This window comes from Schistocerca gregaria, chromosome 2, assembly GCF_023897955.1.
Source record: "Schistocerca gregaria isolate iqSchGreg1 chromosome 2, iqSchGreg1.2, whole genome shotgun sequence".
Classification (NCBI taxonomy): Eukaryota; Metazoa; Arthropoda; class Insecta; order Orthoptera; family Acrididae; genus Schistocerca; species Schistocerca gregaria.
The window spans coordinates 380,246,044-380,258,564 of record NC_064921.1 but is presented as its reverse complement, the minus strand read 5'-3'; the positions used below and the strand labels follow the sequence as shown (position 1 = coordinate 380,258,564).

The 12,521-nt window shown below is 40.5% G+C and overlaps 1 protein-coding gene across 1 annotated transcript in view; it reads left to right on the top strand.

The window, feature by feature from the left end:
• The window catches only part of LOC126335783 (anoctamin-4-like), a 274,203-nt gene that overhangs the window by 240,232 nt on the left and 21,450 nt on the right, over positions 1 to 12,521 (top strand). The window contains exon 17 of the mRNA XM_049999245.1: positions 176 to 381. Within this exon, the coding sequence (XP_049855202.1) occupies positions 176 to 381 (206 nt within the window). The remainder of the gene's footprint in view (positions 1 to 175; positions 382 to 12,521) is intronic.

The window sequence follows — 12,521 nt, the reverse complement described above, 5'->3', positions numbered from 1 at the left end:
TTTGTTCATGTAAATAAGAATTTTCTTGCAAAACTATTTTATCGTGTATCATATTCATAAATACTATCCATGTTCTTCTTCATATTCTGTAATTACAAAATAAATACAAATTATTCATAAAACAAAGTGTCTAAGTATCATTTCTGTATATCTCTTATGTATTCTTATGTTTCAGTAATTCAGTATGGTTTTGTAACTCTTTTTGTGGCTGCATTTCCTTTGGCTCCTCTGTTTGCATTGCTAAACAACATTGGTGAGATTCGATTGGATGCATATAAGATGTTGACCCAAGCTCGACGTCCACTGGCAGAACGCGTAGAGGACATTGGAGCTTGGTATGGGATTCTTCAGGGGCTCACCTACACTGCTGTTGTTTCAAATGTAAGTGTTTCAAGCAACTTTATTATGTGAATATTTAATGCTTTACATCTGAATTAGGTTTCTAATGATGTATGTAGGTGTTGTTGTTGGCTTTAAGATACTGTATTCCACATTCTTTTCACTAAAACAGTTTCATTAATGAATTATAAGAGTAAAATAATAATAATAATTACAATATGAAATAGTAAAAATAAGCTTAAAGTGCACAAAATCCATGAGTGCACTAAGTCAGAATATACAAATATCAATCAGGTGGTATTTCTGAGAAAACTGAAATAAATTGATAATCTGTTTTGTTTGCCATCTTATGATTTTACAATGAAGGTTCAGTGTCTCACAATAGTTCAAAATACATCTTACAATGACAACATTATCACCTAGAGTAGAAAGTAATTCTTCTGCAAAAACATTTGATGTCTCTCTCTGTCAGTGTACAAACCACATCTAGTTGAAGTGTGGTGCTCTGTTGATAGTGTCACATTCTGGTAGTTCTTCGCAAAGTAAGTAGGAAACCATGAGCTAGAGTGAAGTATCATATTTCTCGTGAGTTAAAATGACCCCATTTCCTCTGAGGTAGTATATTGCTGTCAGTTGGTCTCTAAATCAAAATTTCTAGTGTTTTCCTTCCAGCCAGTTTGCACAATTGTATGTATCGTGTTCATCAGTAACATCACTAAATGCTTTGGAATATCATGTAATGCCATTGCTGTTTTGTGACAAGCTTGACTGACTTCTGCATCTGCGATCTGGTTGCTGTGGGTACTGGTGTACCCAATAGAATTACATTTCTGTGCACTGTTTGTAGAATAGAGAGTCCTACATAAATTTTTCTGGTTGTTAGATCTCCAAATGATTAGAGTGAAGATTGTGCAATACCTCATAACAACAAACTGCTTTCAATGACCGCTACATCAATATTGGTTTACATACGGCTCATTTGAGCAGTTTCCAGTGGGCTCATGTGCATGCATGGTTGAATTGCATACGAGCAGTACCTGCTCCCACTTATGGTTACTTGAAGTAAGGCTATTAACTGTAGCAGTAGTAGCAACAAGCAGCCAGACACGAGCCAGAAAATTTCTTCTGGCGAGCCCAAGCTGCAAAATTCGTGCATGTGCAGAGCAGTCTAAGTTGCAGTGGAGAGGGCGGTAGTCTCCACGTGATAGATTCCACATGACCTGTGTTGAGGTTTAGTGATTTTTCTGTTTCCTCTTTATTTACAACTCTCATGTCAAATGAAAGCAAAAACGGATTTCTGCGGCCGAGAGCTATCAAGAGAACTACCATACATTCACATACTTAGGGAAGGCTAAAATATGTTATTGGTTTTAGTTTCCTGATTTTATTTCCAGGTTTTTGGCAGTCAAGCATTAATTGCCCTGCAGAACACTGAAGCTTTTTTTGTTGATTCACTGAAGGAATTTGGCTTTTATTAATCTTTCCCGCAGCGGCAGTCAATTTATTTGAAACAGATTGTTTCATTCCGCAGTATTGGCTAGTGTCAAGTGTTTGCTGAATTACAAGTGCCCATTTTTATTTCCTGGCACATATGGTGTTATGCCATATTAAAGAACCAAATATGAGATAATACAATTCTGGTACTCCAAGAAAATTTGCTGCTCAAAAACCACACTGAAAAGCTTAATATCAGGTGAGGCCTACTTCTTTGTGAATCTGCACATATGAATGTGCACTTTCAGCCGAATTCTTCATTTTAGTCTCGTTTATGAAATTCCAATGCTGTTGGAGTACCCTCTGATGTTCTGTTTCATTTATGACATAATGTAACATTTCTTAATGCTATGTCCATGAACCATGGACCTTGCCGTTGGTGGGGAGGCTTGCGTGCCTCAGCGATACAGATAGCCGTACCGTAGGTGCAACCACAACGGAGGGGTATCTGTTGAGAGGCCAAACAAACATGTGGTTCCTGAAGAGGGGCAGCAGCCTTTTCAGTAGTTGCAGGGGCAACAGTCTGGATGATTGACTGATCTGGCCTTGTAACAATAACCAAGTCAGCCTTGCTGTGCTGGTACTGCGAACGGCTGAAAGCAAGGGGAAACTACAGCCGTAATTTTTCCCGAGGGCATGCAGCTTTTCTGTATGATTAAATGATGATGGCATCCTCTTGGGTAAAATATTCCGGAGGTAAAATAGTCCCCCATTCGGATCTCCGGGCGGGGACTACTCAGGAGGATGTCGTTATCAGGAGAAAGAAAACTGGCGTTCTACGGGTCGGAGCGTAGAATGTCAGATCCCTTAATTGGGCAGGTAGGTTAGAAAATTTAAAAAGGGAAATGGATAGGTTAAAGTTAGATGTAGTGGGAATTAGTGAAGTTCGGTGGCAGGAGGAACAAGACTTTTGGTCAGATGACTACAGGGTTATAAACACAGAATCAAATAGGGTAATGCAGGAGTAGGTTTAATAATGAATAGGAAAATAGGAATGCGGGTAAGCTACTACAAACAACATAGTGAACGCATTATTGTGGCCAAGATAGATACAAAGCCCACACCTACTACTGTAGTACAAGTTTATATGCCAACTAGCTCTGCAGATGACGAAGAAATTGAAGAAATGTATGATCAAATAAAAGAAATTATTCAGATAGTGAAGGGTGATGAAAATTTAATAGTCATGGGTGACTGGAATTCGGTAGTAGGAAAAGGGAGAGAAGGAAACATAGTAGGTGAATATGGACTGGGGCAAAGAAATGAAAGGGGAAGCCGCCTGGTAGAATTTTGCACAGAGCACAACTTAATCATAGCTAACACTTCGTACAAGAATCATAAAAGAAGGTTGTATACATGGAAGAATCCTGGAGATACTAAAAGTATCAGATAGATTATATAATGGTAAGACAGATATTTAGGAATCAGATTTTAAATTGTAGGACATTTCCAGGGGCAGGTGTGGACTCTGACCACAATCTATTGGCTATGACCTGTAGATTACAACTGAAGAAACTGCAAAAAGGTGGAAATTTAAGGAGATGGGACCTGGATAAACTAAAAGAACCAGAGGTTGTATGGAGTTTCGAGGAGAGCATAAGGGAGCAATTGACAGGAATGGGGGAAAGAAATACTATAGAAGAAGAATGGGTAGCTTTGAGGGATGAAGTAGTGAAGGCAGCAGAGGATCAAGTAGGTAAAAAGACGAGGGCTAGTAGAAATCCTTCGGTAACAGAAGAAATATTTAATTTAATTGATGAAAGGAGAAAATATAAAAATGCAGTAAATGAAGCAGGCAAAAAGGAATACAAACATCTCAAAAATGACATCGACAGGAAGTGCAAAATGGCTAAGCAGGGATGGCTAGAGGACAAATGTAAGGATGTAGAGGCTTATCTCACTAGGGGTAAGATAGATACTGCCTACAGGAAAATTAAAGAGACCTTTGGAGAAAAGAGGACCACTTGTATGAATATTAAGAGCTCAGATGGAAACCCAGTTCTAACCAAAGAAGAAAAAGCAGAAAGGTGGAAGGAGTATATAGAGGGTCTATACAAGGGCGATGTACTTGAGGACAATTTTATGGAAATAGAAGAGGATGTAGATGAAGATGAAATGGGAGATACGATACTGCGTGAAGAGTTTGACAGAGCACTGAAAGACCTGAGTCGAAACAAGGCCCCTGGAGTAGACAACATTCCATTGGAACTACTGACGGCCTTGGGAGAACCAGTCCTGACAAAACTCTACCATCTGGTGAGCAAGATGTATGAGACAGGCGAAATACCCTCAGACTTCAAGAAGAATATAATAATTCCAATCCCAAAGAAAGCAGGTGTTGACAGATGTGAAAATTACCAAACTATCAGTTTAATAAGTCACAGCTGCAAAATACTAACGCGAGTTATTTACAGACGAATGGAAAAACTAGTAGAAGCCGACCTCGGGGAAGATCAGTTTGGATTCTGTAGAAATGTTGGAACACGTGAGGCAATACTGACCCTACGACTTATCTTAGAAGCTAGATTAAGGAAGGGCAAACCTACGTTTCTAGCATTTGTAGACTTAGAGAAAGCTTTTGACAATGTTGACTGGGTTACACTATTTCAAATTCTAAAGGTGGCAGGGGTAAAATACAGGGAGCGCAAGGCTATGTACAATTTGTACAGAAACCAGATGACAGTTATAAGAGTCGAGGGACATGAAAGGGAAGCAGTGGTTGGGAAGGGAGTGAGACAGGGATGTTGTCTATCCCCAATGTTATTCAATCTGTATATTGAGCAAGCAGTGAAGGAAAGAAAAGAAAAATTCGGGGTAGGTATTAAAGTCCATGGAGAAGAAATAAAAACTTTGAGGTTCGCCGATGACATCGTAATTCTGTCAGAGACAGCAAAGGACTTGGAAGAGCAGTTGAATGGAATGGACAGTGTCTTGAGAGGAGTATATAAGATGAACATCAACAAAAGCAAAACGAGGATAATGGAATGTAGTCAAATAAGTCAGGTGATGCTGAGGGAATTAGATTAGGAAGTGAGACACTTAAAGTAGTAAAGGAGTTTTGCTATTTGAGGAGCAAAATAACTGATGATGGTCGAAGTAGAGAGGATATAAAATGTAGACTGGCAATGGCAAGGAAAGCGTTTCTGAAGAAGAGAAATTTGTTAACATCGAGTATAGATTTAAGTGTCAGGAAGTCGTTTCTGAAAGTATTTGTATGGAGTGTAGCCATGTATGGAAGTGAATCATGGACCATAAATAGTTTGGACAAGAAGAGAATAGAAGCTTTCGAAATGTGGTGCTACAGAAGAATGCTGAAGATTAGATGGGTAGAACACATAACTAATGAGGAAGTATTGAATCGGATTGGGGAGAAGAGAAGTTTGTGGCACAACTGGACCAGAAGAAGGGATCGGTTGGTAGGACATGTTCTGAGGCATCAAGGGATCACCAATTCAGTATTGGAGGGCAGCGTGGAGGGTAAAAATCGTAGAGGGAGACCAAGAGATGACTACACAAGCAGATTCAGTAGGATGTAGGTTGCAGTAAGTACTGGCAGATGAAGAAGCTTGCTCAGGATAGAGTAGCATGGAGAGCTGGATCAAACCAGTTTCAGGACTGAAGACCACAACAACAACAAAAGGTATGAACATGTGGGCTTTCTACATCATCGTAGTTGTGAATGTGCAGTAATGTTATTTTCTGGTGCTCTCTGACAAACGCAAAAATGAATTCTAACAGTTCGCTGGAAAATATTGGAAATGGTGATTGAAAAGTGTTACTTTCAAAGTAAATTTCATTTTATGAAAGATGGATTATGTTGCATGTACAAATGTGCTTCAAATTTCTCAAATCATAGAGTGTTTGATTCTCATTTAAAGCTTAACACTGTGAGGGCCAACCACTTAGAAGAATTTCGAGCCCAGACATTGTATTATTTAAAATTTTACTGGCACATTTGTGTGATGTAAATTAATATGTAACATGTACAAAAAAGACCAATATTATATGTGAAACTTTATCTTTTCTTGTAGCTACACTATGTATGTTAATTTAAATGATTAACTTTGCCTATTTATGTGTTCGTGCCACTGAACAGTGATGTTAGCTGACTATGTCATGTGTCCTAGACTCTGAATATCTGCTATCATCAGCTGGCATGATCACGTGACATCAGCTATGATTACTAGTGCATCCCAATCTCAATCTCAATGCTTCAGAAACTAATGTGCATGTTTTGTAGAATTCAAATATATACTTTCATAATATGAAAATATGCAGTGTACATGTTGCTGCACATCAAAGATTTTTCCAAAATGTGTTTTGTGTGTGTGTGGGGGGGGGGGGGGGTTGTTCATTTTCGAAAGTGTCTGAAAGATCTACGCCAGTGTATAAAACCTTAACTAGTCAAAGTGTTCTGAGAGAAGGTATTCTGTCACTTTACCTAGAAAACGTGAATTTTCACCCAGGAAGAAGTGTATTTTTAAGTGGGATACCCAGGAAAAATCTTGGAATATTTTTCCTTGTCCATGTATACACCCTGATGTAGGTTCTTTGTTATTGTCTGTTATCCTGTAACAAAGATATTATGCAATTACCTGTGCTATACCTAATGAAGAAATTAATAGCTCTTCATCATTTTGACAGCTTTGACTAATAGTCATCTGCCTTTATCAGAAGTTTTCATGGGTGATTTCATAATCCTTCAGCCTTTTTAGAATGACTGAAAGGAACTCCTGCTATAGCATTCAATTCCTCATTTGCCCATCACCCTTATTCTCTGGAATCATGATTAGTTTTGTATCATTGTACTGTCTTTGTATTTAAATATAGCTAATTTGCTCTATCACATTCAGATCACTTCATATATAATCCATATGTGCAGCTTCTAGAAAGCACTGTTCTATCTCATTAATGAGCCCATGCCAAGATTGGCTGCATGAATGGAATATAAGAAGACTGAATTGGATGCGACAAGCAGATGAACTATGCAGAGTGATTCAAAAGGAAAGAACATATTTCTATCATTTATTATGTACAAACTTGATAGATAGAAACATATTATACACAGAACTCAATACAGGAAGGTTTAGAGTTTTATGTTCACACAAACATTATGTTATATATTCAATACGAGTGCCATGGGCTTCATGAGAAACATCAAAATGTTAGTTTATTTCATTACACACATGAATCAACAGGTCCCTGTTTATTGAATTGACAACTTCAGCAAAAAGATTTCTCAGCTCTTGAAGAGTAGCTGCCTTAGGTGGAACAATGGCTCTGTCTTTTATGTACCCAACAGAAGGAAAAAAATCACAAGGTGTGAGGTCTGGTGATCTGGGAGGCTAAAAGCAATTAATGCATCTTGTTATCCACCTCTTCTAATCCACCATTGTGCTATGACTTGTTAAGATAATGCTGCACCTAAAGGTGAAAGTGAGGTGGGCAACCATTATGCATAAAAATGATATCATTGGAATCTTTGAGATGTTGAGGAAACAACGAATTTTGCAGCATTTCCAGATATGACATTCCTGTCACAGTTTCCATAAATTTTGTGAACAGAGGCAGTTCAAAACACATTCAGTTTTGATGAGTCTCTTTCACATTTTACAATGACATCCGTATTTTGTAACCCCCACATTCTTACATTCTGGAAGTTTACTTTACCTGATAGATGGAATATCAGTTCATCCGAAAAGACGAGTTGTTTGGAAAAAGTGTCCTCTGTTGTATCCTGGAGAACTGAAATGTAAAATTCATACATGTGTTATGATTGCTGCGACATGATTGCTGCAGTAACTGCATCTTATAAGACTTCATATGCAGACATTATTTCTGAACCACCACACCATTTTTAAGGAAGTTTAAGTTCCTGGAATGCCTGTCCTGTGGTCTTCTGAGGGCCCCATGAAAAAGGATCTTGGATACCCTCAAGATTGTATTCAGATGTGCATGGCCAACCTGTGCTCTTCCCTTTGCATATGCAACCAACTTCAAAGAATTTTGTATGCCAGTCATAAATATGCTTGTTCATATGGGCTTCTTCCTGAATTGACAACAGAATGAACGCTGCACTTGAACAATGAATTGACTTTGTATAAAGTCAAACACACAAAATGATTTCTCTTGTGGCTACTAAAAACAGTGCATTTGCGTCAAAATTCTGCATCTTCCTCTATCCAATGACATGTGCAATGTGTCTCTATATTTTATAGTTTGTATGTAATAAACAACTGAAATCTAACAATGGAAAATCCACAATGGAGTGTAACAATATGAGAGAAGGAAAGCTGCTACTCACCATATAGCGGAGATGCTGAGTCACGATAGGCACAATAAAAAGATTCACACTATCATAGCTTCTGGCCATTAAGGCGATTGTCAGCAGTAGACACACACACACACACACACACTCACGCAAGCACAACTTGCAGACACGTCTGCAGTCTCAGAGAGCTGAAACTACACGGTGAGAAGCCGCTCAAGTGCTTCGTGGGAGTGGCGACTGGATGGGGGTAAGGAGGAGGCTGGGGCAGGGAGGGGGAGGGATAGTATGGTGGGAGTGGCGGACAGTGAAGTGTTGCGGTTTAGGCGGAGGGCAGGAGGGGGGGAGGGGATAAGTAGCAGAAAGGAGGGAAATAAAAATAAAATAAAAAGGTTGGGTGTGGCAGTGAAATGATGGCTGTGTAGTGCTGGAATGGGAACAGGGAGGGGGCTGGATGGGTGAGGACAATGACTAATGAAGGTTGAGGCCAAGAGGGTTGTGGGAACGTAGGATGTATTACAGGGAAGTTCCCACCTGTGCAATTCAGAAAAGCTGGTGTTGGTGGGAAGGATCCATATGGCACAGGCTGTGGGGCAGTCACTGTCACTGTGAGGCAGATTGTGTGAATCTTTTTACTATGCCTATCACGACTCAGCATCTCCACTATATGGTGAGTAGCAACTTTTCTTCTCTCATACTGAAACAATTGAAATCTGTTCTTTCAATTTAAATCAAGTGATATTTGAATACAAAAGCTATATTTAACCAGTATTTTCCCATTCAGTAGTGCCCTCGCAGAAAGGTGAGGAAGGCAATATAAGGCTGTGGCAATGATAAAATCTATAGTCTCAGAAAAGGAGAAAAGGGGGTGGAATTTGTTTAATAATCTCATTAAGAGCAGATGGCTTAAGATAGATGGAACAAGTAATTACTTTCAAAGATCCATGACCTATGGCAGACCAAACAAAGCCAAAGTGTCTTCAGCTCTTTCCTCAAGAGAGACATCCTTACTCTGAAGATATTAGCCTCTTAATGCGTAAGCATTAGATGATTTAAATTGTGCCTCCCTGTGTTTAAACATTAAGGTCATCCAGTTGGTTTGTGAATCTATTCAAGTTCTTTTGAAGCATAGATGCTATTGTTATTGCTGTCTTCTTTAGCCTAGAATCTTTTCATAGGTTAACATTATTTTTGGAGGACAGGTGTAGTGTAGAAAACATTAAAAACTTGTCTATACAATCAACATACTGCATTATGCAGGACTACCCCCGTAATTGGATGACAGGCAAAGTACATAATGGGGTGGCTTCCTTATTGGCTTTTTTGTCAGGATTTGTCTTGTGCATTTCTAACAAAAAGAAAACAGTAAAATCACCAGGGAGAGAATGGCTAATCAGTATTTAATTCAGGAGGCAAAATTTCAAGTAATTCCCATTAGAAACACATATACGTAGAAAAAACTATGCATAGCTTTTATAACTTGTATGTTCATTCCACAGAGAAGAAGAGGGATGGATTGGAAAAGAAGGTGCACATCACTCCGATCTAGATCCTACTCCAGTTTATGAAAAAGGAAGGGGGATGGGGTGTCGGGGAGTTAATGGACACTTAGGTTTGTGAGGCAGGGTTCAGTGATGAGGGAATGTTGGGGAGGTTTGGAGGTTGTTGTAGAGTTGGTGGATAGTGGTAGGCATACTTGTTATGTTTACCCCACCCTCAGAAACTCCTTCCCATAATGAAACAGAATTCAGAACCTTAACAGATCCGAAACACAGTCGTGAACCTTTCCTCCAAACGCCTTAGCCCCACAGAAGTATCCGTCCTTGCCAAAGGGCTCATCTTTTGCCCCACTATCAAATTCAATCATGCAGAACTTGTTAAAGACTTTCTCTCCTTATTCCGGTCCCTACAGTTGAAATACTTCTTCCCACCAACCCTACCAATCAGACTTAACCACAGACCTATGTTGAACCTTGCCTGACTCTGTTCACTCCTCCATCCAGCTGTGATCCATCACTACTGCCCGCAAATCACCTCCTGTTAACTTTCCAGAATTTCTTAACCTCAGCCTTGGCTCACCATCATTCCCCGAATGCAAACTAACCTTACATCTGCAGAAAGAATTGCAATCCACCACCTAAAAGCTGATCCTGACCTTATAATCCTATCTGCTGACAAAGGCTCAATCACTATTATTTTGAACTGCAAGGATTACTTGGCAGAAGGACTCTGCCAGCTGTAGCCACCTACAAACCCTGCCGCAGTGACCCATTCCAGAAATCCAGCAGGATCTTCAGCCTCTCCTCAAATCCTTAAGCCCATTCCAGAACTTCTTCCCAGAGTCCATCTCTCTCCTCACCCCTACCACTCCACACACTCCTACCTTCTGTGTGCTTCCTAAAGTCTTTAAAGCCAACCACCCAGGGTGACCCATTGTGGCTAGTTACTGTGCCCCCACTGAGATAATCTCTGCTCTCAGAGATCAACACATTTAGCATGTTACCCACAACCTCCCACCTGTATAGATATGCCAACAACTTCCTCTTCCAACTCTCCACAGTTCCTGATTGTTTATCACACGATGCCCTGCTCATCACTGTTGATGCCACCTCCCTTTACACTAACATCCCTGATACCCATGGCCTTATCACTACTGAACACTGCCTTTCTCAACACCAAGTGCCTTCCAAACCTACAACCTCCTTCCTAATGATCATGACCAAATATACTTTCACATACAACTACTTCTCCTATTCATGGGTCATCTAGAGAAATCTACGTGGTTCAGATTCACTGATGTCATCTTCATGATTTATTTTGAGGGTGAGGACACCCTATCCACATTTTCTCCAGACCCTTAACACCTTCTCCCTCATTTGCTTCACCTGGTCCTTCTCAACCTATCAAGCCACCTTCCTCAATGTTGATCTCCACCTCAAAGATGGCTACACCAGTATCCCCACCCATGTCAAACGCACCAACAACCAGTAGTAACCTCCACTTCAACATCTGCCACCCATTCCCCATGAAGAAGTCCCTTCCACACAGCCTACATTGCATATGTAGTAACGAGTGGTCCCTCTCAAAACACACTAAGGGTCTCACTGAGGTCTTCACAGACCATTCTCCGCAAGCGTGTACAGAAACAGATCTCCCATTCCTTATCTCTCCAGTCACCCAGCACCTCCCATGACCTACTTTCCATCCACAGAGGAGCATTCCCCTCATGACTCAGTACCATCCAGGACTGGAGAACTTTCCCCACCATGGTTTTGATTACTCTTGCCATGCCCTGAAATGAGGAATGCCCTACCCACTACTCTTGCCTTCGTTCTCACAGTGGTGTTCCACTGCCCACTGAACCTACACAATATCCTTGTTCATCCCCACACAATCCCTGCTTCTAACCCTCTACCTCATGGCTCATAGCCCTGCAATAGACTTAGGTGCAAGACCTGTCCCATATATCCTTCAACCATCAACTACTCCAGTCCGGTCACAAGCATTATCTTTCCCATCAAAGGCAGGGCTACTTGTTAAACCAGTCATTTGATCTACAAGCTAAGCTGCAACCACTGTGCTGCATTCTACATAGGCATGGCATTCAACAAGCTGTCTGTTTGCATGAATGGCTACCAACAAACTGTGGCCAAGAAACAGCTGGACCTTCCAGCTGCTGAGCACACTGTCCAACACGATGTTCTTAATTTCAGTGACTGCTTCACAGCCTGTGCCATCTCGATTCTTCCCACCAACACCAGCCTTTCTGAATTGCAATATATTCTGTGTTCTCATAAACCTTCTGGCCTTGGCCTTCATTAGTAATTGTCACAACCCACCTAGCCCCTTCCCTATTCCCTTCTAGCACTACCCAGCCCTCCATTCCACAACTGGACACACAGTCTTTATACATCTCTCCTTTCCTCTGCCACCCCATGCCCACCATCTATACTCTTGACTTAACCAAACTGCCCTACCACCTTCCCACCTCATCCCTGTATTCCCCCCGAACTGCACTTTACTGCCCTGCACCTACCCTGCTGTCTCACCCCATCCCTGCCCCAGCCTCCTTCTTACTCCCAAAACCTGGTTGCTTCTCCCACATGCACTGCTGCTCACAGTCTGGCCTCAAATCAAATCAGATTTTTACTATCACGTAACATGCCTCATACGAACAAATATTCTGACATAGGTGACTTGTCAATTTTAAGACTAACATGCAGACTAATAAACTAATCTAAGGTGACAATAGATATGTATTACTTGACATGGCTATCATTTCTTTTAAATTTATTGTTATAATATATATGGTGTTACCTTTTAGAGAGATGCTATTCAAGGTGTTCAGAATTGATGGTCAATATTCAGGGATATGACAGGAATGACCATTTGAAACAAAAAAGTCAAGTAAACATGGGGT